General features: G+C 42.1%; 2 protein-coding genes across 10 annotated transcripts in view; one reads left to right on the top strand and one right to left on the bottom strand.

Annotated features, from left to right (window-relative positions):
- Positions 1-5399, top strand: part of MLH3 (mutL homolog 3) — a 43595-nt gene extending 38196 nt beyond the window's left edge. For all 9 annotated transcript variants that reach the window (XM_069597077.1, XM_069597079.1, XM_069597078.1 and 6 more), the window contains 4 exons: positions 1474-1497; positions 1600-1678; positions 3830-3981; positions 5001-5399. In XM_069597077.1, coding sequence (XP_069453178.1) covers positions 1474-1497; positions 1600-1678; positions 3830-3981; positions 5001-5144 — 399 coding nt within the window. In that variant the 3' untranslated portion in view covers positions 5145-5399. The remainder of the gene's footprint in view (positions 1-1473; positions 1498-1599; positions 1679-3829; positions 3982-5000) is intronic.
- A 9265-nt stretch (positions 5400-14664) lies between these two features.
- On the bottom strand, positions 14665-21387 carry EIF2B2 (eukaryotic translation initiation factor 2B subunit beta). The gene is made up of 8 exons (XM_069597083.1): positions 20947-21387; positions 20722-20842; positions 20413-20561; positions 19336-19499; positions 18623-18718; positions 17575-17712; positions 16493-16559; positions 14665-15218 (listed from the first exon to the last, which is right to left on the bottom strand). The coding sequence occupies exons 1-8, from the start codon at positions 21107-21109 to the stop codon at positions 15061-15063; spliced, it is 1056 nt and encodes a 351-aa protein (XP_069453184.1). The 5' UTR covers positions 21110-21387; the 3' UTR covers positions 14665-15060.
- Positions 21388-26088: the final 4701 nt, after the last annotated feature.

Here is a 26088-nt window from a genome sequence, read left to right as displayed (position 1 = left end):
GGGCTTATGGTTTCAGCAAATCTTGATTATGTTAAGTCAGGCTGATCAGGAGAGATTTTGTTGATTCTGAAAGAAGCTGGAAAAGTTCTGGCATCTTGAAGAAGAGGTAGTTACTTGGATCCTAGCAGTTGAAAGATCAAACTAAAACATCTTTCTATAAAGTTCTACCCTCCAGCTTAATGCATGTGCCTTTTAAATATTATTCAAATTATCTAGCATTAATTGAACCCCTGAAATATGAAATGAACAGAGAGTAAGATCCATTTCCCCTTCCCCAGGCTTACAGACTAATATTTTACAACTCCCAGATAGATAAGCAAAAGAGAGAATAGCAAAGAAGTTAGGATTTGATCTGTAACCACACTAAATTTTGTTAGTGGGTCAGGTATAATGAGACATCCATTTAGGTTTGTTTGGGAAAATGCATGGCTTTTAAAAAATACATAATATCTACCCTCCTAGTTCTTGGTAACTGCTCATTTATAAGTATGGTGTCCTAGTGTCTAAATGAGAGATGCAAGAGAATTTTCTGAGTCTGGTTTAAAAAGAATCTATCATGTTATAATCTTGGGAAGCTAATTTTTTTTTTTTTCGCTGTACCACTTGGCTTGTGGGGTCCTATTTCCCCAACCAGGGATTGAACCCAGGCCCCAGCAGTGAAAGCACTGAGTCCTAACCACTGGACCACCAGAGGATTCCCAGGAAGCTAATTTATACATTTCTAGGAGTAAAGAAATCCTGTGTTTTCTTATAAAGAAATTATTAAATGTGCCATATCGCAAAACAGTTTTTAACCTCCAGAGGTTAAACAAATTAGTAACATGAAATAGTGTCTGCTTTAAATTTCTTTAGTCCTTCCATAAACATAAACATCTGCAGGGATATTCTTACTGCAAAGGCTACCCTAGGGACAGAGATATGCAAAGGAGAAGAAATTTCCCAGCAAAATGCCTCAAAGAGTAAGCTTTTTGACCTGTAGGGACTTATTGCACACACAAAAAATGCCTGTGAGAACTAACTACTTGTGTCTCTGATATCGAAGCACGTGTTACACTGAGTGCGCAGTTGTGTGGGTGACTGTTGTGTATTCTGTTTATGTGCCATATTAAACATGTTCTAGCCGAGATAATAAACGCAAACAGACAACCTCGTAGTGAGAAAGCTCCCTGATATTGAGTCAAGTCATTAGGCTGCCAGTTACATATCCTCATGAGTTGATGAGCGATCTCTGGAGAAAGCTTCAGTGGCTAAATATATTCTCTACTCAGTAAGAGTTCTTTCAGTTGTCTTGGTATTTCATGTTCAAAGTGCCTTACAACAAATACATTATTTGTATCTAAGTGCTGTATTGCCGGAGCTCTTTTCTTCAAGAGACATATTTTTAAAGAAGGAAATTGGGATATTTTGTTAACTATCAAAGGGCAGTTATAACATAGCAACAGATTCATGTCTGTTATCCTTTTCTCTTTGTAGGAGTTTATTCGAGAACAAGTGGAGGTAAGCTTTACTCTTATTTTGGGGTTCCACACAGAGGCACCGCACACAGAAGGCTCCACTGTTACACTGGCTTTCCCATTAATAGATGTGTTTATGCATTAGCTACTCCAGACCACAGGAGGCATCCAAGGGACTTTACCACTGACCGTCCAGAAGGTGTTGGCATCCCAAGCCTGCCATGGTAAGACTCTCAACACCCCAGCTGTTGAGTGCCTTTGCATGCTAAGCACTGGCAGGGTTCAACAGTTATGAAAGAAGTAGAAGGCACAATTATCTTCTGCCTCTTGAAAGGTACAACTTAGATCAAGAAACAATACATTTAAAATGAATCCTAGAAAATTATTTTTACAAAGCAAAATTTGTTGTTGTTGTTGATTAGTCACTAAATCATGTCCAACTCTTTGTGACCCTGTGGACTATAGCCCGCCAGGCTCCTCTGTCCATGGGATTTCCCAGGCAAGAATACCAGAGTGGGTTTCCATTTCCTTCTCCAGGGGATCTTCCTGACTGAGGGGTTAAACCCACGTCTCTTGCATTGACAGGCAGATTCTTTACTACTGAGCCACCAGGGAAGCCCACAAAGCAAAATACCAACATATATAGTGGACCATAATGCAGGCTGACTTATATGAGTAGAGGAGTAACTGGCTCCTAGCGGAGATGCATTTTGAGTCAAGTTTTGAATGAGCTGAAGGACATGGATTCAGAGGAAGGGAAGGTTTAGTACAGGGGAGAAAACAGCCTGTGCAGAGATCATCCAAAGGCAGAAACAAATTGGTTATATGAGGAGCAGCAAAGTATACCAGGAAATTAGGCTGGTAAGGAAGCATACAATCCTAGAAGGTCACAACGAAACCGTTAGACCTTATACAGAAGGCAAGAATCATTGAGGGTTCTTGAGTAGGGTAATATAATAAAATAGAGAAAATGGTGTTGGAGGAACTTACTTTAGGGATCACGAATCCCCTGCAACTCTCATTTGACCTCAGTGGGGTCTCCACTCCAGACACCGTCTCCCTCCATTTGATCTCCCCCCAGCACCCCATCAACCTTCCCCTCTCTTCACTTCCTATCTTTTCTGGCCTTATAACCTCAGTCCCTCATTAGTTTGTCTCCTGCAAACACCATAGCTCCCTTCCCCGCTTTATCCTATCTTTACTCCTCGTATCTACTCCATCCCCAGTTTGATCATCTCTACCTGCAAAGTGTGCCTTCAGTGTGTCTAATGCGACCTGCTTTCACTGCCGCCCCCCGTCCCAGGACTCAACGATTCTTCCGCTGTGGAGTCCTCTGGCTCAGTCTTACCATATCTGTCCTGGTTTCCCTTCAAGCCATTCTTCCCACAACACCCAGAGGAGTCTCCTTGAAACATAGCTCCGAGAGTGTCATTCTTCTTAAAAAGGCATGACAGTGGGCCCCATTGCTCTGAGGATGCCCGTCTTCCTCTCTGCTGCAGCCTGCAGGGGTCTTCAGCGCTTCTCACATTTCTCTCCACCTTGCCCTTCACACTCCAGCTGGCTTCCTTGGTCTTGGTCTTCTGTGCTAAATTCTGCACTGGCCTTTTTCCTCTGTCTGAAATGCCCTTCTGCTCATTATTCAGTTAGCCGTCTTTTTCTTAACCGAAGGTCTCAGATTAAATATCATTTCACCACAAAAGACTGGGTTTGGTCTTCCTGTTATATATTCTTTGATTTTCTATATTTTATAGTACTTAGTAATTTTAATTATTGTATAACTGTTTGTTTAATGTTTGTCTCACCTGTTAGAGAGTAAGCTTTCTGGGGGTGGTGATCATCCATCTCATTCATTGCCTGGAATAGCTCCAGCACAGAGTAGATACTTAATATTTGTTGACTGAGTAAATTACTGTAGGCATAAAGGCAGTTTCTGACAGTATGAGAGTTTAGAGTAAGAAGATTATGACAGAAACAAAAAAATCAGCAAATAAAATGAACATTGTAGGGAAACAGATATCTTGGTGACACACTGGCTCTGGATGGAAGATAACCTTGATTTCACACACTTAAGAAGTAAGCAAAAATATTGCTCTTGCCTCTCTGAGAAAACTCTGAAGGCAAAGTCCTAACAAGTTAAGGAATGCCTGTTGCAGGGATTAGAAAGACAATTGACTCCATAAGGAAAGCTGAGAGACAAGTCAGTCCTGAAGCCTTAGTTTCATCCATGGACGTAAAGGCCAATTTCAAGCAGTATTAAAGTCATATGAAAGAAGCCTAGGAATCATGTGTCTCTCCCCAGATATTTAGCTCTAACCCAGGGCCAGCATGGGTTTTACACCGTACACACCATACCCTGGCTTCTGTCTTTTGTTTAGGGGCCATTAAGTTTAATGATGGCCTGAGCTTCGAGGAGAGCTGTCGCCTTATTGAAGCGCTATCCTGGTGCCAGCTGCCGTTCCAGTGTGCTCATGGCAGGCCCTCCATGCTGCCATTAGCTAACATCGACCACTTGGAGCAGGAAAAACAGGTACAGAAATGACTTAACAGGAGACTAGCTCCTGTGATCCAAATGTAATCTGTCTTAATCCTTTCCCCGATACAAGATTTTGAAAAATACTGGAAGTTTTTTTGGAAGTCTCACCATTTCATCTTCTAGCTCAAATTCAAAATGGAGTTTAGGCAGAACTATCTGATTATACATATGATGCCTTCATATTTTTTAAGCTTAACACATGTACAGACTGACGCATCCGTTGCCTACCAGCTCTAGGTTTTCTGAGACAGAGAAGTTCTCTCTGGGACCACAGAAGGTTGGCCAAAACACAGCAAATTCGTTGCTGGCAAATGTAGCCTGAAGAGCTAGTCGCTTAACAGTATTGGATTGGCCAAAAAGTTCATTTGGGTTTTTCCCATAACATCATACAGAAAACCCCGAATGAACTTTTTGGCCAATCCAATACTTGCTGGAAATGGTAGCTATCTCCAGGGATCTCTAGAGTAATGATTTGAGGATCAGGCAAGGAACCAAGCTTAGGAGATTTTCACATTATGCTTTGGCCCTGATTACTCAGCAGTCCAGAAACGATGATGTGGATAATTCAATAAAGGCAGCAAGTGGTTTAAATTAAAGAACATTTCTATCCTTATTATAATCTTAAATGAAACAGAACACGAGAGCATAATAGGAATGTCCACTTTCCAAAATCTTTTATTTTGCTTACCTTTCCTGCTGAGGGCTGTAAAGTCTGTTCTTGCATGAAGTTTTCAGGTACTAATGTTTTCTGATTCATCTAGTCCATTTTACTCCATTAAGAACTTTTTGTTTCATATGACAGTGGAAAAATGAAAGAAGTTTTGTCCCCATTCCCAAAGAGATGTGCCTCTAGACTTAGTTTTCAGTCCCGCTTATCCTAAGGAAATCTAAAATCTTTTCTGAATCCAGAAACTAGAAATCCAAACTAATGTGAGTAGCCATAATTAGGAAATACTTGTAAGCTCCTTGGCTTTCCATACTGGTAATTGGAGTTATTCTTTTTCTTCCCACAGACTAAACCCAATCTTGCTAAACTTCGTAGAATGGCTCAGGCCTGGCATCTCTTTGGAAAAGGAGAAGGATGTGATGTAGGGCAAGGCCTGCAGGCATCCATGCCTCCTTGTGAGCTGCCAAGAGAGCAGAATTACTCTCTGTAAGGAACCAAAGGGATGCTGACTGTAGGCCTTTGAGCAGAGAGCATGAGCAATAGACACCAATCGGGTCTTGACTGAACGGGCCTGGGGACCTGATCAGCATCTCCATCTTCCCTGAGCAGGTGATCCCTCCAGTTGAGGAGCCAGATGGATTTCAAGCCTAAAGACAGGTCATTCATTGGCATCCATGGACACAGGAGGTTGCCTTCTAATGTCTACATTTTGTAATTTACAAAGGGGATAAAATTTAATGACTAATTGTCTGATTGTCTGGTTGGTTTGTTTGCAGAATTTGGGGGTAGTGGGATGGGGGTTTTGGGATTTTTTTGCCACTTTTTCGAGCCTCATAATTTGCACTCATGTGATCACCTGATGCTGAACTCCCTTCCCCTCTGGCCTCCTCCACTGCCCGCTGCTGCTGCTTCACATTCTGCATCTCGCCCTTAAAAGAGTTTCTCCAAGCTTGTTAAAAATGTGCCTGGCAGTCTTCCACCAGGCCTGTAGTTAGATTATTTTAAGGATAAAAGCAATTGATAAAGAGAAGCAAGGACAAGGATGGAATAGAGAAACTGTAAAGCCCTGCTCCTGGTTTCTTGTTTGTTTTATTGCCTCCTTAAAACCTTTCAGGCAGGCACAAGCCCACTGTGGCTGGAGCTGCACCTCAGGTGGACACAGGCCCTCAGCTCTGCAGCCTGCCTCTGCCTGCGAGGGAGCTGTCAGCTCCCTCTGTCACATGCTTGTTGATCACATGAAAATTCTAGAAACAGGTCCCCTGACACCTAAAAATGTTGGAACTGTATTGGTGAGGGCTGTGGCCTGTGGTGATGTAATAAAATCACAGATTCAAGTGGATGAAAAGGGGAAGATCATGAGTGCCAGGTTTAAGACTTGGCTGTGGTTCTGCAGTTGCCTCCAGCTGGTTAGCCACCCAGTAGGTAAAAGGGAAAACGGTAGAGGAAGCCTTAACCAGCAAATACATGGACACAGCCAAGGAACTCTGCCTTCCTGCTGTGGCTGCACTGTTCCCTGCTGGCTGAAGCTGCAGTCCAGGCTGCCCTCGCTGATGATGCAGGGAAACAAGAACCCAAGAAGGCAGGGACAGAAAAGAAAGGAGCCCTTGGCGAAGAAGCCTCGGCCAGGTTGCATCAGCAGTTTGCTCCCCTTCCCCGACAGTAAAAGAGCTACGAGATTCACAAAACATTTGCTTTTCATGGTGTGGCTCCAATGCCAGCAAAATGCATGGTTTAGTTGTTCTGAATCCTATGATTTCTTTCAGCCCACGTTTGTCACCTTGACCCAGTTCATGACTATTCTGAATTGTCTGTACAATCTCAAAACTGAAATCAATAATGAAGTTTCAGACTTCTCTGGTGGTCCAGTGCTTAAGAATCTGCCTGCCAGTGCAGGGGACCGGGTTCAATCCTTGGTCTGGGGAGATTCCATGCGCCAAGGGGCAACCAAGTCCGAGTACAACAACTACTGAGCTCACATGCCTACAGTCTATTCTCTGCAACAAGAGAAGCCACTGCGATGAGAAGGCGGCACCCCGCAGCTAGAGAGTAGCCCCCGCTCGCCGTAACTGGAGAAAGCCCACACACAGCAACAAAGGCCAAGCACAGCAAAAATAAGTTAATTAGTTTAAAAAACTTTAAAAATAACAATAATAAATGAAGTCTCAAGTTTTGGTAGTGCACAAAATGTACAAATAACCTAATTTCACCTGAATCTATTTTGAGGAAGATTACCAATAGAAGTCTTTGATAGAAGACATAGGTATGATTATTTGATAGAACTAACTATTGTTCATAAAGCATGTTAATAAGTAAAACAATATGACAAAATCATAAGTAAACAAACCCCCCCTCTCTCAGAGACTGATATTATTCATATCCCAGACCAGTAAAATGGTTAAAGTACTGTGAGCTTGTTTTAGAAAAGATTTTTTTGTACACAAAGTATCTCTGTTAATGTGAAAGCAATTTTCATATCAAAAATGCAGCATTAATTCTTTCAACCTAACCAGATACATTCTCTACACTTTTTTAGGAGACAAGTGTTATTTTGGTCCCTTTCAAATTGCATCTTGGTTTTATTGTGGTACACCTATCTAATGGCCCCATAATTTCATTTGGGACCAGGACTGATCTTTCTGTAAATGCTTGTTATGACACTCTTAATCCATACTTGCCCCACCTTTTTAGATGACTTGATTTCTGATTAATAAGACTCAAGAGATTAAAGTACTATAAAAGGAGAAAGAAAGAAAAAAGCAAAAACAAAGCTAGTAATATGTCTGGGATGGGATGTGTTTTGAATGGGATGCCATATTATGAGAAAGATGTTGCAATGAGAATTTCTACTTTTGTATTTCCTGGCAGCCTGCTTACACTGGCCTCTGTAGCAAATGGAATGATTTTCTTCTTCCTTTAATACAGGAAACAAATTTGTCCTCATGGAAGAAAAATTCACTTGCCAGCAGCCCTGCAGTGAATCTTATGGGAGCAATGAAGTAGCACATTCACAGAAGGTTCAGGGAAAGCCATCAGTGGTTTTCAAGGGGATCCTTGTAGAATTATGTAATTGGACCCCAGAAGAATAGGCACCACTGTCTAAAAATGGCCTTTATTCCTCTAAATACGTATTAATGATTTCATAGGCTGGGAGGTATGACCTTAGAAAAGAGAGTGTTTTCAGGGCCTCAGCCTCCAGGAGGAGTGGGGTGCTGTGGCCTCTGGACCTCTGCCTCTGCTCCCCAGAACTTCATGGAGGTCCGCTGTCCTGGGTGTTTTAAAAATCTTTTTAGGTCAGACCAATCTGTAGGATTAAAAAAGAGTCTTACTATGCCTCTTACTTTAGGATGGTGGGGTGCGATTTCACAAGGTTTTGCTAAAAATCCCAAACTGTTCTTGAGCAGGAGACTAGAAAAAGTTCTCCAGAAATCCTGTAACCAGTCATCCCGGCCAGCCTGACTAGCAATGTAAGAGGTAATTATTCTTTCTCAAAAAATTTCTTTATTAATCTACCCATCTTTATCTTTCAACAGCAGAAATGATTTATAACAAAGAGTCAAAATGCTGATTACATAGCGACATCAATCTAGTATCTTTAGTTTCACATAGCAGCAATCATAACAAAAGGGTAAAAACACTGATTATGTAGTCACTATATACATGTTATCCTTACTGTTTTTATCTCATCACATTCAGGTAATAAGAAAGAAATGAATTTGTTATTTCCAAAATTTACCGAAAACAGCCAAGGTTTTATAATTCCACCGAAGTTTCAGAATTCAATTAAACACACATATAATACAAAGTGATCTCTATCTTAATAATTTATACACGCAGTAGAATGCATCAGCACAAAAGCAACCAATTAGGAAAAAATATCCTTACTTTTATTGCCTGTTAGCAATCTGTTAAGTTTTTTAAATCAGGTGCTATAAGAGCAGACCTACATTTAATTTTCAAACAGCACAGTAATCTTTATTTCCTATATGGTGTTTTAAGGTTTACAAATTATATTTGTGTAACTTACTTGAATTCTTGGCAACCCATGAAATAAGGTGGTAATTATTCTCCCCACTCTACAAAGTGGGAAACTAAGGCTGAAAAATATTGTCTACCATCACACAGCTAATAAGTAAAGCAGAGCATGGTATCCATGTTTTCTGGCTCCAAGAACAATGCTGGCTACCATTTCCTGAGGGCTCACTATATACCAAATGCTTTGTATATGTGATCTCTAATCCTTACAAAGTCCCCTGCTGCTGCTGCTGCTAAGTCGCTTCAGTCATGTCCGACTCTGTGCGACCCCATAGACAGCAGCCCACCAGGCTCCACTGTCCCTGGGATTCTCCAGGCAAGAACACTGGAGTGGTTTGCCATTTCCTTCTCCAATGCGTGAAAGTGAAAAGTGAAAGTGAAGTTGCTCAGTCCTGTCCGACTCTTAGCGACCCCACGGACTGCAACCTACCAGGCTCCTCCATCCATGGGGTTTTCCAGGCAAGAGTACTGGAGTGAGGTGCCATCGCCTTCTCCAACAAAGTCCCCTTAGGAAGCTAATATCTGTCTCTTGCAGTGAGACTTCTTAACCTCAGAGATGTTAACAGGTTTGCGGAGCGTGAGAATTCCAGCCCAGGTCTGTTGGACTTCACACTGCACCCTCCTTCCCATTATTACCCGACATATTTTTAATTTATTAGGGATTTATCAGATTGTAAACCTGGGGTGGTTCAACTTTGTTCGATTCTGGTTGGTGGAGGAGGCTTCGTTAACTTCAGAGTAAAACTTGAGAGATGAGAAGTGCAACAAAACCATTCTTGAGAGTTCCTTTGTCAGTAACACTCATCAGAAGTGCGTTGGGAAATAAAGGTGTATACCTTCAAGACGCTTAGATTCACTCAGGGAGAGAGACAAGGAAATTAATGTGTGTGCCATGTGCTCAGTTGGGAATGGCTCTTTGCGACCCCACGGACTGTAGCCTGCCAGGTTCCTCTGTCCATGGAATTTTCCATGCAAGAATACTGGAGTGAGTTGCATTTTTTCTCCTCCAGGGGATCTTCCTGACCCAGAGATCAAACCACACATCCCAGAGATCAAACCGCACATCTCCTGTGTCTCTTGCCTTGGGAGGTGGATTCTTTACACAATGAGCTATCAAAGAAGCCCGAAATTAATGATAGATTATGGTAACTTCCTCTAGGTGTAGGGATTACCATGAGTTACAGCTGTGTCTTTATTACTGAAACAAAAGGTGATAATTCTATGGTCAGAATTAAGATGGCAATACAAACTAGTCAAGAAAGCTGAGCGCTGAAGAATTGATGCTTTTGAACTGTGGTGTTGGAGAAGACTTGAGAGTCCCTTGGACTGCAAGGGGATCAGTCCTGGGTGTTCACTGGAAGGACTGATGTTGAAGCTGAAACTCCAATACTTTGGCCACCTCATGCGAAGAGTAGACTCATTGGAAAAGACCCTGATGCTGGGAAAGATTGAGGGCAGGAGGAGAAGGGGACGACAGGGAATGAGATGGTTGGATGGTATCACCAAGTCAAATGGATAAGAGTTTGAGCAAGCTCCAGGAATTGGTGATGGACAGGGAAGGGCTGCAGTCCATGGGGTCTCAAAGAGCCAGTCATGACTGAGCAACTGAACTGAACCGAGAAGCTAGTATCAGAAAAGCTCAAGGCAGGAATTCCCCAGGCCGTCCAGTGGTTAGGACTCTCTCACATGCTCTCATTGGGTTTTATCCTTGGCCTGGAAACTAAAATCCCAAGAAGCCATGTGGCCAGAAATAAATGAATTTTTTCTAAGAAAGAAATTTGACAAAGCTTAGAGCGTAGGCTAGAAGGAAAAGGAGAGGCTGGGGAGGGGGCTAGAGCAAAGCCCAGAACCCAGGTGGGGAGGTGGAACTCCCTGAGTAGCTGAAAACGAAGAGGATCTAGCAATCAGCCATCAGAGCAAGGCAAAAGGTCAGACACAAATCAACAGCTGGGATCTGAGCCTAACAGACAGTACAAATAACAAGGCAGCCCAAACAGGTCAGAGCAGGAAGGGGCTCAAGGCCAAGTTCTGGAGATGTGTCAGGGGCTGAGGAAGCCATGCCAAGTGAGAACAGATGCAGCCCATCATTTCCTAGACAGCACTGACGACCAGGTTCAGCAGAAGCCTCACGTGGGGGCCAGCACCAGCATACCTGGAGGGAGGCAAGAACACTTTCTGGCACAAAGAACAGGCTCACCTTACCTGTTTTCCACTGAGGCACACCCCCTTTCCTCAAAACCCTTTACACAAGCAGGCTAACAATGAGAACTGACTGCTGTTTGCCACTCTATATCATGCCTGTTTTCACTCCTCAGCTGAAGTTGTTCAACACTGAGATGGCAAAATGTGGGCTCAGAAGAGAGGAAAAGAAGGAAGCCTGGGAAACCAAAAATTTGGATAATCTGCACCAAATAGACCCTTCCTCCTTTCTATCCCTCCATTTATTCATTTGTTTATCATTCAGTAACCTCTAGTGTGTCCCTTCTAAACGTATTGCTGCAGAAATTGTGGAGGCGATAAAGAAAAAAAGTTATCCTATGGTTTAGGACTTTTCAAGCCCTTGAATCACTTTCATCCCATGCCCGTTTGTCACAGAACACTCAATTTTATCAAGAAACATCTGATAAAGTTCAGGCAAACTGATCAAAGCCTGTGGAAATCTGAGTATCTAATATTTTGCAATCTATCGAGCCAGCAAGCTAGCGTGACTCAAGTAGCGGTGTGAAGAAGCTGGATTTGGCCAGATTTTCCCTGTACAACTTGCCTAACTAAACAGTTTGCTCATATTTACTTTAAGAGCAGAGTATCCAAATGTGATTTTTTTTTTTTAAAGGTAGTCTGGAGTTAGTCTATCATTAGTTTATCACTGCTCTTAGTTTATCATTACTTAAGTATGCTACCACCTCTCTTTTAATAGTAGTTAACTGCAGAATTTTACATATAAATTATGCATCTTGTCAAGTTTTTAAGTAGCTTCCTTCTTCTCTAGGCAGGTCTTAATTCTAAATGAAAATAACATGCCTGCAAAAACACTACTGAAAGGCCCCTTCTCGTCATGACAGTACTTAATGTAAACATCAGGAGATCATCATTTCAAGTGCAGTTAGGCTTGAAAGGCAGCCCCACGTGTTGTGAAGGTTGAAAGCTTAGACCATAGCTCTTTATTAATAATAATTGCTTAGCCATTGTGCAACATCCTGGAACAACTGTTTGGTGAATGAAAGGATAATTCAGAGCAAAGTAGACCAGATAAGAAAAACACTTCCAAACACATTTCAAAATAGCTCCTTTGTGTCAGCTGGGTGCATGTCTGCAAAGTGGAGTTTTTGCAAGGGCAGGTGGATAGTATGGAGCCTTTACAATAATGACATCCTCATCTGGTACTGTCTTTATGGCAAAGCATGCTGCTGTACCGAGGTCTACATACGTGGTATCACAGAGTCAGGGAGCTCAGAGGTGGAGCTGTGAGCTGGGCAGCCTTCATGAACCCAAAGTCTGCTGCAACAGCTCACTTTGAGAAATGGCTTTCAAGCACATCTGTGAAACTTACGATCTTACTAGTACCGGCATTTCTTTTGAGGTATCACTTTACACTTCAGTTTTTCTTGGTAGAGTATTTTTCAGAGACTTCTCTTAGGAGGCTATATTAGGAATTTCTGTTCCTTATTTGAGTTCCAGGAACTTGTGCCTTTCCTGCCCGCTGTCCAAATTGGAAGATACAAACCGTGGGAAAAAGTGTCTTTACAAACTCTATGGAGTGATCTAACTCGGTTTATTTAGCATATTCAGGAAGACTTTCATGTCCATGGAATCCCTGATTAATTCTAAGCTACCACTGTTTTTAAATGAGCTTCTTCTGAGTTCTGCTGCAAAGGCAGGGGTGGGACACAAGTTCAAACAAAGGCTGACAGGTAGTAAGCTGACATGAACACCTCGGTGTCCCCCTGCTTAGATCAGGTTCTCCCTTTCCAATATTTACTCTTCCTCAAGCAGGATAAGGGAGAGAGATAAATAGAAAAGCGAGGTATATAAATAGCATAGTGGGATTTACTTAATTGAAGTTCTAAAGTCTAAAGAATCCACATCTGTGCAGCTTTGTTGCAGGCACTGTAAGAGCTGGCCACAGAGACAGCAAGCCTCTACCCTGGTAACCTTCGTCCATCTCAGGGATGCCTGGGAAGGATGCTGGTGCTAATCTTAGACCCAGAGACTAAGATGCACAAAGGACAAGTATCATAACACACTCCCAGAAACAGATTTAAATTCCTTCTGCTCTTCCTCCAGAGCAGTCGTATCCAGGCGAGCCGCTGTTAGGATGGGCGCCTTCAAAGACTGCTCGAAACGGGTAGCTACAAGCCTCTTTACCGAGAAAGCATGTGGTCTTAGATGTTTTAAGAAATAATTGACAACAAAGACCTGCGTGAGCCAGGCTCTTCTGGGTCAGAGCTTTCAGGTCAGTCCTTTAGACTGACTCTCATCAGTCTTGTCTTTTCCCTCTCTCAGGGAAGACAAGAGTCCGAAGGCAAAGATCTGCCCACATCAAGCAGGATCAGAGTAGAGGCCTTTCCCTCATTGTCTACCTTCTGGCCAGTGTTTACCAAAACACAAATATCAAACCACCTGGTAAAATCCCTTGAGATGCTTGTTAAACATGCAGATTCCTAGAACTTCCACCTTCCGCCTCATAGACACTGCTGCCAGAGGTTGACTTTGTGACAAGCATCCCAGGTGAGGGGTTCCCTTGCACACTCGGGGGATCTTGGCCCTGAGAAGTTTGCTTTGCACCATGCTTCCCAAACATGGCTTCCAGTTCATCTGACCTGAAGAGGTTTTTTGAAAACATAAATCACTAAAGTAGCACACATGAAGGATAGAAACAATATCCTAAATAAATATCCTAATAAAATCTGCTTGCCACTGTTTGGTGTTAATTCTTCCAAGATTTTTATCCTGTGCATCCACATAATTTGTTTTAAGGAGCCAAGGGTCATTTCATACAGATTGCTCTGCAGCTTGGTTTTTTCCCCAGCTTGTTTTTGGTTCATAGAATATAAAATAGACTTGCTTATAAATCTATCCCATGCATTAACACAAGGGTCACAACTCAGATGCCCATAAGGATTCAGCAGACAATATAAATGAGTTTTGTGAACCCGGCTTGGAATTGCAGAAAATGGGGTTTCCTATTTACTAGAATTAGAAGCTATCCACCCATAGTCAAATTGTTGCCATTTGGGAGTGCAGGCCCAGAGTTCACCAACTCTTCAGGAGACGGAAGAAATCTGAATTCATTTAATGTGTAACATCCAGATTTTAAAATACTGGTAACTAATTCAAATTAAATACCAGATGAATCAATCAAAATGTCTTTAATCCAGACACTGATCTCAAGTCACTTTTTGAAACCTCTACTGCAATGTATATATCATCAAGTAGATCACATTTATAAACCTTTCTTGTTTTTAACTAACAGAATCCAAAATGCTATATTGCTGGACCCATAGGCTGTGACATTACAGCTGCTACAACAGACATTCTTGCCTATGTCTTTCTGTGCTTGCAAAAATAAATCTAGAAGGTTGAAATTGCCCTGGAAAAGGTTGTACCAATTTGCAATTCTATTAATAGTACATGAGGGGGTCCTTTTCCGGGACACTCAAAGAATATTCCCAGGACACTCTAAGCCAACCCAGAGATCAGACGCAGTAGGTCTGAGATGGAGGCTGAGATTGTATATTTTCTTAAGCTCCCAGATGATTCTGATGATCAGTGATTTTGGAACCACTGTCTTGGATTATTAACGAGTTGTTTGGGACCATTTCCAGTGAGTTATAAAGGAAATCATAAATACTTTCATCTGAATTTCTGCTTTAGGCTGTTACCTCTAATTACTGTCCTCTGTGAAAACAGCAAAGGGTTCTGCTGCTGCTGTTTCAGGCAGTTCAGTCGGAGCAGAACAATAAATAAACCAACTCAGGAACCTTCAAGCAGCTTTTATTGGCACGGCCTTGGAAAAGGTGTGGCAGTCATTTCTGAGCAAAAACCTGTAGCCCAGCAAGTCTTCGGTGTCGTGTTTAAAACACCACCGAACGGGAAAGTTTAAGTTCCTGAAACAGATGCTCCAAGTCACTAAAAGGCTCCAAAATCAAGAGATCAAGCCCAGCTGGCTCTGTAAGATCCGAGAGGCAAAGAACAGTCCTGGAGATGCATCCCAGTTATGGGATGACCAAAATGGCAGGAAACACTATCAGGTTTTCCAAGGCTGACTCTTGTTCACTCCCCCATTACAAGGAAGATGCATTTCAGTCATGGCACAGAAATCTCCTCTCTGTTCTGTGTTTGCCTAAGCAGCTTCTGCTTAGGATGAGTGGTGGTTATAGGACGTGATCGTCAGGATGGTAGAGTTCACTCATCAGGCGGTAGATGTAGGACGGTGCATTCCCACCAATGTTGGAGATAAACAGAGTAATGAGCTCTGGAGGGACGTAGTCAAAGACGGGGCAATGGACACTGACCTTCTCCAAGATGTCCCCTGAAAGGCAATCACATGAGCTAAAGACAAAACCGAGGCTCCTGTTCTAATAAGTATCTCATGGATTCTAGGCTCAATAACACAGGGATACTTGCTACCCCAAGAAAGGGAAGCTGTAGCAAAATACAAACCAGAAGAAAAGATGTCAGATCATGATCCGCCCTGTGTTTACGACTCTCCAATACTTTCCCATAGAAAGGCAGAAAAAGTTTCAAATTTGGGATTGCAGCCATCAAGATTTGGGCCCTCCCCACCGCACTACACTATAGTCTGTATTGCTCTCCCTCTTGCTCATTACTCTCCAGCCACATAGCCATCTTTTTCCACCTGGCTAAGCATGTACCTAACTCAGGTCTTTTGCACCAACATCTGGAAAACTCTTTCCTTCACTTTCACGTGGCAGGCTCTATTCCTTCAGGAATCAGCTGAAATGCCATCTCATTAAGTCCCTTCCCCAGTCTAAGGTAGTCCCCTAGTCACTTTCCATCATATCATCCGTATTTTCTTCCTAAAACATTCCATGCCCTGACATATTCTTGTCTGTCTTTTGCAACATGATGTAAACTCTGGGGGAGCAGGGCCCATCTGTGTTAATCACTGTTATATCCCTAGTGCCTGAAATAGTGCTGGATACACAGTGGGTGCTCAAGAGTCATAAATCTTTCTTGAAAAAACGAATGTTTGAATAAATGGTGAAGTTATTAAATTTCCAAGAAGAATAAGCACTCCAAGTACTATGTTTTGCTCCCAGAGGATGTTAAAGACCATGCAAACTGTTGATGAGGCAGCAAGCTCACTGAGCAAAGTTGCTGCCTTCAGAAGAAGACAGAGAAAAGGTCCCCAACACACAAAAGTGTCCAGGATACAGGTGAGTTTTATAAGTAACATTTCAGAGCCTGCTTCCTTTGGCAGTCACATCACCAAAATGACTCCCTGCAGCAACCAAAATCAAGTACACTTTCTGATTGGGCTGTTGCCTGTATCTCAGACAACTTGCAAAGCCAATCCCAGTCAATGCTGGGTGATCCAACCCTCCATGGCCCCCATAACTCAGCTAAAATATATTAGTTTCAGAAGAAAATGAACATGGATTAGGTCAGGTCCACAAACACTCTAAGTTGCTAAAAAGAACAGTCCCCACAAGAAGTATGACTAATGAAACACAGCCCAACGACATTTAATCCCATTGACCACCAAAAGACCAAAACAAACATATAAAAAAATCCAAAACACACCAACTGCGTGTGCCATACACACTCAAGCAACTTCTGTACCTTCTGTGAAAGGCAGGACTTCTTCAGGAGCCACAAACTTGTGAAATGAATCTTCTTCATTGGGGAACTGGACAAGGAAAAATTAGGAAGGAAAAAAGAGAGATCTGACATTTTGACTTTCAGGTATACACCCAAGAGAAATAAAGAGACATCCAGACACTTGATTACAAAGGCTTATTGCAGCATTACTTACAAAAGCCAGAAGGTACAAATAACCCAGATACTCATCAACAGATGAATGGATGATTAAATTGTGGTATATCCATACAACAGAACATTATTCAGTCACAAAAAAGGAACAAAGTACGTGCTATAACTCAGAACTCCCCAAATATTTAGAAATCAGAAATATTTTGTCCATAATACATGACTCCTTTTATGTGAAATATCAAAATTAGGCAAATCCATAGAGACTCAAAGCAGACTAGCAATCACTAGGAGATGGGGAGAAGAAAGAAGGGAGTGATTACTTAATGGGTACAGAGTGTTTTTCAGAGATGATGAAAAAATTCCGAAACTAAAGAGTGGTAGTCGCACAATGCTGTGAATGTACTAAGTGCCACTTAACTGTACCTTTTAAAATGGTTACTTGTGTGTTATGTGAATTTCAGTCCAATTTTTTAATAAGTAGACACCTATAGATAGGTTATTATTTTCAAAGCACGTAGTTTCTATCACTGGTAAAATGACTTTTTACTTAGTAACTGCTTGTGTTCAGGCTATAGAATACAGTCCCTGGAACTATGACAAATAAAAACCAATTCTATGTTTCTAGTTTCAACTTGCTTGGCATTTTCAGAAATGGTCAGGGTGACGGGGGAGTGGTGGCAATGTAGACAAAGGGCCTTCCCCAACTACATATTATCCTGACCTTACAATGTTGACCTCCTGAAGCTGAAAGGTTGTAACTATCAATGGCTCTTCCTGGATCAAGACTACTGTGGCCTTTTCCAGTCTCCACTGGGTCTAATCCATTGAGTAAATGCAGATAAAGAGAAGTCCCAGAGAGAGAAGGCTGAAGGTTAAAGAGTTCTAACCTATACTTTGACTTCCTTCTGTTGGCTAGAGATAGACAGACATACCTGTGGGGAAAGCTTGAACATAGGAGCACAGACGATGAGTGGGGTAGAATGGTGTTTTGCTGCCAGCGCTAGAGTATGAGTTCCTGCCACAGCTCGCAGGGCACCGTTGGCCAGGATGGTCTTAGTGCCAATGATCACCTTTGGGACAGGAAGAAAGAAGCAAGCCATCCTGAGAACAGAGCCTTCAACAGGCCATTGGACATGAGCGCCTGAATGCTCAGCCCTAGTCTTGGCGTCCTGCAGGGGGTGGGCGTGGGGGTCACACACCAGTAGAGGGGAAGGGATTCTAGGTTCAGACCACAAGTTCTAGCATAAAAGTGGATTCCCAAAGGAAAAATGAACACAGTACAGGACAGAAAACTGCAGTGTTTACTGCTCTTAGCCCTGTCTTCCATGGAAATCTATCTGCCACACCTCCTGAGAAATGGGAAGCCTTTCTTCTACCATCCACCACTACCAAGCTCTCTGAGCAGAAGTGGGCAGCTCTCTATCAGATCCCTAACATGCTGACAAGATTAGCTTAGTCCCATTTCATTCCTTTCAGTCCTTTAACCAAAATGAGGTGCCTCCAAGGGAGGACAGAGAAGGAAATGACAACCCACTCCAGTACTCTTGCCTGGAGAATCCCATGGACGGAGGAGCCTGGTAGGCTGCAGTCCAGGGGGTCGCTAAGAGTCGGACAGGACTGAGCGACTTCACTTTCACTTTTCACTTTCATGCACTGGAGAAGGAAATGACAACCCATTCCAGTATTCTTGCCTGGAGAATCCCAGGGACAAGGAAGCCTGGTGGGCTGCTGTCTATGGGGTCACACAGAGTCGGACACGACTGAAGCAACTTAGCAGCAGTAGCACCCAAGGGAGGAATAAACAGGGGGGATCAATATTAATAGAATAAGAGATTTAAAAGGTCCATGTATGTGTTTTCAAAAGGTACTAGAAACTCTCCTCTCCTCTTATAGATATTGGGGCCAGGGAGGGGGGCAGATATTAATATTTTAACGTATAATCTTCATAAATTTGACATAATATAACCCAAATATACCCACCTTGTTGACTCTTGACATAACAGCAAAAATGGCAGCATCAGTCATGACCGTTGTCTCAATACCTGCTTTGGACAAATTGACTGCCATCTCATGACCCTGCATGTGGAGAGAAAGGCTGATGCTGAGAGGAAGAGTGGGGGAGAGAGAAAGAGCTTTCAAACATCACTGGATCTGGGGGACTGGGTGACACTGGCTGTATCCAACGTGCAACTTCCAACAGGCAACTAACTCATCTGGTAGGTGTTCTCTGGGAAGCGGCAGGAAGCCCAGGGGAAGCTAATTAATGTTTATTACTCCCCAACACTGCTGGGACAGGCACAGAACTGGAAATACAACTTGCTTGTGTAACTGGGCAGAGCACACAGGACAGCTCCTGGCTCATTATTTTACAACATCCTTGCATCCTTACATATTTCCTTTCTGGAGACCTATTATTTACCTGAAGACTGAGTGGGGTCAGACCAAGCATCGGTCATCCCCAAGGTCATTTACCCTATTCTGATTTCTGAAAGAACTAATATTTATCTTTTCTTGGGCCAAGTAGTTCACTCAACTTCCTTAAATGAATATTTTAAGAATGTTCACAGGATCAACAACGTGAAATTCTCTTAAATGTTTTACTCTATCTCCTCAATGTTTAAAATGCATCAATTCAAAGATGGCATTATTCTCTCATTTAAAAATTTTCTTAGCAGCTCTAGCAGTCCCCATACCTGACAGAAAGGTGCACACTCTGCAACGATGACATGGAATTTCCTCTTCCGGGCAGCCTCTTTGAGGAATGCCTCCACCGTGCGAGAGAAGCCGATGGTCATGATGACCTCATTGGAGTGGATGTGCTCCAGAGCCTGGGCTGCGATGTTCTCCGTTGTCCCTTCTGCAAGAAGCCAGTTTCGCATGGAAAATATGACACAGTCATGCTACAATACAGACTTGTGAGAGAACAGAAAGGGATGTGTGCCGTTTTGTACAATGCCCACCTAGCAGAGCCTGGTAACACATGGTCAATGGACTAAATGTGAAATGTCCTATTTCCTTAAAAGCCTCCTCCCTCCAGGGTTTTCTATCTCCCAAGCTCTCAGCCTACCCTCTTGCCCTACTCATCAACTTACTCCCTTCACCCCTACCCCGCCCAAAACTAGTTCTTTACAACTGACTTTGAAGACAGTGAATTTAGGCAAGAAATGCCCCATCTGGGAAATTTGAAAGTGCTGAGAGTAGGGCAAACAGAGTTTCCCTCTAAAAGAATTCCTCCTCCAAAAGGTGGCCACAACGCCTCCACGTGACAGAGAGGACACAGAAGAAAAACAGGGGAGGAATTTGGAAGAAGCAGCTCAGCACACAGACAAACCCAGTTTCTTCCTTTCCCGGAAACACTGATGGCAATAAATATCTGGCCTCCTAGGTCACAAAGATAGGGGGGATAGAAGTGGCTTGTGTGTATGCATATGGGTATCTATGTGTGTGTGTCTGTAAAATTTCAAGAAGTTTAGTGAAAAAGGGTTTATCAACTGTGGTTTTCAGAGGTTCATCTTAAAAATAAAAGCTCTTCCCAAACAGTCTCTGCCACAGTGGATTTGCAGTAGATAAGGGGTCAGTCTGTAAGGAAATGTAGAAAGGGTTATTTTAGTCTTGCCACCTATTCCAATCATTCTTAATCCGGATGAGGGCAAACCTCTGAGAACCAGAAGACTGGTTATCGTCCACCTCTGCTTATGAACAACTTCCAAGGTCTTCTGTTCCCTCATCTGCCTGCAACTTGTCCTGTCCACCTAAGGATCAGGACTCACCCAGTTCCACCAGCAGCTCATTAATTGCCTCAATGATGTTGGACTGGAGTTGAGCATAATGGGAACGGAAATCCTCGCTCAGGCCCCCGGATGTCAAGAGTTTGTGCAGAGACTCCTGCTGATCGCTCTCGTCGCTGCGTCCATGGAGTCTACGAAGGCAACAAGACCCAAAGGAGTTGGAGGAAGAGATGTGGTCGTTTAAGTAACGACAGCTGCTCAGCTCCAACAAAGGCTCCAAGCAGGGAGAGAGAGGGGCCCGTGCAAAACGCTTCACTGGGCCCAAGCCCCGGTCCAGGACGTGGGCCTGACCTGCCATACTCCTCCCGGATGATCCTGAGCACTCTCCGCACCATGTTGCCCACGGTGGTCTCTGAGGGTTGCGCGGCCGTCATCCTCCGGCCTTCTCTGCGGATCAGTTCCATCAGCTCCCCTACCGCCCAAAGAGAAAAGGTGAGGGCGAGAAGGGCGCAGCGTGGGGCCTGGGCGACTTTCCGCCCGGGGATCGGGATCAGAAAGGGGCGAGGCCTGCCTCACCTGCATTACTCCAGCGGTGGTCCGTGATGATGCGGCGAAGCAGCCCCAGAGTCTCCCGGGCCATGTCCTCGGAGCTGCGCTGCCCGCCGCCCCGCTTCAGCGCCTCCACGAAACTCTCGATCCTCTCGGACAGCTCCGAGCCCTTGGCGGCTGCCCCTGGCATCGCGAAAGAAGCCGCCTTGCCGGCGGAATCCACACCAGGCAGACTTCCGAGCTTACACTTCCGGGGCAGGAAAGGTCGGCTTCCGCTCTGCTAGGAAAAAAACTCTCGCTTGGGAGAAGACTGGGCCACGCCCCTCGCTGCTAACTCCCGCCCCCGCCCCTCCCCCTCACCTGACAGAGCCAATCAGACTCTTGGAACTCGATGTGTTGCGTTTACCGCCAAGCGTCCGCGCCTCAGAGGTTGGAAGGCTGCAAGTGTCTTTTCTCGGCTTCTCGATCGCTGAAGACCTGACGGTTGACGTCACAAGAGGATGGCTAGTCCTGTTACTGTGGAAACAGCCAGTGTGAAAGGCCCCCACCACTTCCCGAGGCTACGCTGGAGAAGTTGCAGCCCTACTTCGCCGTCCCTCAGCTCCGGTGACCATCAGAGTGCTGCCCCAGGGTCCGCTACCCCTAGGGCAGACGCCCCATCATAATGCTGTTACATTGCATGATACTGGTTCGTTTGCGCCTGTCTCTCTAGCAGACCGAGCTCCCTGATGCCAAGGACCATTTTTTTTTTTTTCTTTTTAGAATAAGAGGACCTATCTCATAAAGATGCATTAGCTGAGACAATTCATACACAGTGTCTACACCTAGTAAACTCTAAACGGTCGTATTGTTTTACTCCCCAGCCTCTAGTCCATACAGATGGAAGGACATCATCTTTGCTCCCATATTAACTGCCACTTTGAATCTTCTTATTGGTGGATATTCGGTCTCCTCATCTCTGAGGAGATGTGCTAGACGTTGAAAAGTGAAGTGAAGCCGCTCAGTCATGTTCGACTCTTTGGGACCCCATGGACTGTAGCCTACCAAATTCCTCTGTCCATGGGATTTTCCCGGCAATAGTACTGGAGTGGATTGCCATTTCCTTCTCCAGTGGATCTTCCCAACCTAGGGATCGAACCCGGGTCTCCAGAGACCAATTGCCTTACAGAAAAATATATCAGTACCCAAATCAGACAAAGATAATATGAAAAAAAAAAAAAGAAAATAAGAGACCAGTGTCCCTCATGAATGCAGATGCAAAGAGCTGCAACAAATTATTAGCAAACCAAATTCATCAGTATATAAAAGATTCATGTAAGAACTTCCCTGGTGGCCCAGTGCTTAGGAATCCACCACCCAATGAATGCAGAGGACACAGGTTCAATCCCTGGTCCAGGAGGATCCCGCATACTACAGAGCAACTAAGTGGTGTGCCGCAGCTACCAAAGCCTGCGCCCTCTAGGGCAGGAGAACCACAACTACTGAGCCCCTGTGCTGCAACTACTGAGACCCATGTGCCGGAACCAGTGCATCACAAGTAACCCCTGCTCACCACGACTAGAGAAGGCCTGCATGAAGCAATGAAGACCCAGCACAGTCAAAAGTAAATAAGAAGATTAATGTATAATTACCAAGTATAATTTAAATCTGGAAGATAAAGCTGTTGCAATATTTGAAAATCAATTTGAGAAACTATGTTAATATTCTAGAAAGTAAAACCACATGACCATATCAACTGATGCAAGAAGCATTTGACAAAAATCAACAGACATTGAATTAAAAACAAAAAACCAAAAAACCTTAAAAAACTAGGAATAAAGAGGAACATCTTCAGCACCACAAGGGCCATCTACAAAATCCTGTACCCAACATCATACTTTATGGTCAAAGAAAATTTCTCTCTAAGATCAGAAACAAGGCAAGAATGTCCACTTTTACCATTCAAATTTAAACTCAAAGATCTAGCCAGTGCAATAAGGCAAGAAAAAGAAATTTTAAAAGCATACAGACTGGAAAGCAAGAAAACTAATAGAAGACATCATTGTCTTCATAGAAAATCCCAGAGAATCAACAATAAGAAAAAAACCTCCTAGAACTAATTTAGCAAAGATGCAAGGTCAACACACAAAAATCAATCATATTTCTATATATTGTTAATGAATAATCAGAAACCAAAATTGAAAGCATAATAACTCCCCAAAGCCATAAAGTATTTATCAATTTTATCAAGTTTAAAATGTCTGAAAAGTTGTGTCAATTTACAGGCTTGCTAGCACTTATCATGTTCTGGCCAACTTTGGATATTGTCATTATTTTTCCAGATATAAAGACATTAAAAATAAGATATGTACTGTTTTATACATACAGAAGAATATATATGTGTATGAAATGACAATAAATGAACACCTGTGAGCCCATCTTTCAACTTGAAAACTAAAAATCTCAAATTCGTAGACACAGAAAGTAGAATGGTGGTTGTCAGAGGCTGGAGGGAAAAGTTATTTATTATTTAATGTATAGGATTTCCATTTTACAAGATGAAAGGAATTCTAGAAATGGATGATGGATGGGTATTTATATTGTATAACAGTGTAAGTGCATTTAATGCCACTGAACTGCACACTTAGGGTTAAAAAGGTAAATTTTATGTGTATTTTACCACAATTTTAAAAATAAATAAATATGTGAAATTTTAAGAAGACACCTAAAATACTGTCACATCATCACACAAGTGTGTGTGCTCTTCTCCTAATCCATGTCCTTGCCTTCTACCACATTCAAGAATAACCACAAAATTTTGATTGATATTCCTTTGCTTCATAAAAAAGAAGTTTTATATATTTACAACCCCTAAATAACAAAGCACTTAATTTTGCTTATTTGGAATTTTTTATAAATTGTATTATAATGTAATCTTCTACAAATTGCTTTTTTTTAAACTCGGTATGACATTCCTAAAATTTCCCTCCATGTTGCTACATGTGTCTGTAGTTCTGTTTGCACTGCTGCATAATGTTCCGTCATGTGACTGTACCACAATTTATGTATTCATTTTCCTTCAACAGATATTTGGGTTGTTGCCAATCTTTCTGGAGGGTGAGAGAATGTAAACTATAAATATTCTTGTGTATATCTTGGCATACCTACAAGTGGAACAGCTAGGTCATAGGCTATGTGAATATTCAACTTTACAAATAGTGCTAGTATTCCAAAGTGATTACATCAATGCATGCTCCCTCCAGAAGTGCTTAAAGAGTTCTAGCTGATCTACTCCTTACCAACACTTGGTATTATCAATGGTTGAGGGAGGTGGGTGGAATCAGATAAATATAAAAGGATCTATCATTGGCATCTTAATTTGTTTTTCTGATTACTAATGAGGTTGTTGTTGTTTTCATATGTTTCTTGGCCATGTCCTTTTCCTCCTTTGTGAAATATCTGTCTTTTACCTACTTTCTTTAGGCTAAGGAAAAAAAAATTTTTTTTCTAATATATTTGTAGGAGTTCCTTATATTCTGAATACTAGTTTTTTTCCCCTTAATTTATGGCTTGTCTGTTTACTCACTTGAGATGTCTTTGAACAAAGTTCTTGATTTTAATATGATTGAATGTATCAATCTTGTCTTTTATAGTTAATACTTTTTGTGGTTTATTTAGGAAACCCTTCCCTAATCTAAAAGCATAAAGATAATCACCTGAATCTTCTTCTGAGTAATTTTACAAATTGCCTTTACACATCATTTTGAATTACTTTCTATATAGAATGAGAAATGAGATGTAATTTTATTTTCTTTTTCCATCTTTCTTCAGTGATTTTCAGTACTATCTTTGTAATTTGTGAAGTTTCTATATTGTGAGAGTCTGTTTTGGGGCCCTCTGTTTGTTCCTATTACTAAATTTGCCTATCCTTGTATCAATATTACACTATCTTAATTACTACTGTCTTTTTTTTAAAGTCTTGATATCTGATAAGAAAAATTCTCTTACCATATTCCTTTCTTTAAGAGTGTCTTTAGTTTGGGGCCTTTGCTCTTTCATATACATTTTAGAAATAAAGCATCTATTTCTCAAAAAAACTCCCACTCTATTGAGATTTTGTTTGGCATTGCTTTAAATCTCTAAACCAATCTGAGGACAATTGACATCTTTAAGATACCAAGTCCTACTATCCATGAACATGGTATATATCTGCATTTACTTAGGTCTTCTTTAATGTTGTCCAGTGAGATTTTATAATTTTCTTCATTTAGGTCTTGCACATCATGTATATAAACTTTATTCTTAGGCATTTTGTATATTTGTCTGTATTGTAGGTGATTATCATTCTTTTTCATCACTGCCAAATTAATAGAGAAATACAGAAACTACTTTTAATTTATACCCTTTTGCTCATTAATCATGAAGAGCCTTTTTTCATATTTATTTACCGTTTGCTTTTCTTCTCACATGAAGTACTGGTGCATGTGGTTTGCCTGTTTTTCTGATATGATGTATAGCAGACATTCTGGTTGTTCATTCAATATCCATTTTTCTCTTCTTTCTTGTTAGAAAGAACTGATTTTGGTTTCTATCCACAGGGAAGGTGGTTTTAGCTTATGAGTAAATCTTGATTGATCTAAACCAGTCATAGTCATTCCATTCTCCTTTTTTTTAATTAAACAGATTGGTATAGAGTAACTTATTTTCTAGCCAGTGGAATGCAAGGGAAATCTATTTGGCACTCCCTGGAAAGGTTTCCCTGTTCTAAAGAAAGAAACAGACAAGACTACTTAGTCTATTTCTGGACTTCTTGGGTGAGATTCCTGGAGTTAATGCAGCTATGTTGTGACCCTGAGGTCTGAAGACTGAGAATAATGTTAACATTGCTAAGGATTCCAGAACAGAAAAGCAGGAAGAAACTGGACTCTTGATAATATCAACACTTAACGGCTATTTTACATATATTAGCTCTTCATCCTTAAACCTATGAGATAGATACTATTAATATAGCCATTTTCAAAATAGGAAGCTAAAGCATAAATAGGATAAGTAACTTGCTCAGTGTCCCACAGTCAGCAAATGGAGGGGCCAGGATATAAACCCAACAACCTAGCTTCAGAGCCTTTACCATTAGTCTATGTTTTGTGGTGGCTATTGTGTGAAATCAACCAAATCAGAAGTTACCCTATC

The sequence above is a fragment of the Ovis canadensis genome, chromosome 7 (genome assembly GCF_042477335.2).
Source record: "Ovis canadensis isolate MfBH-ARS-UI-01 breed Bighorn chromosome 7, ARS-UI_OviCan_v2, whole genome shotgun sequence".
Lineage (NCBI taxonomy): Eukaryota > Metazoa > Chordata > Mammalia > Artiodactyla > Bovidae > Ovis > Ovis canadensis.
The sequence above is the reverse complement of the archived record's forward strand: the minus strand, read 5'-3'. Positions and strand labels throughout refer to the sequence as shown.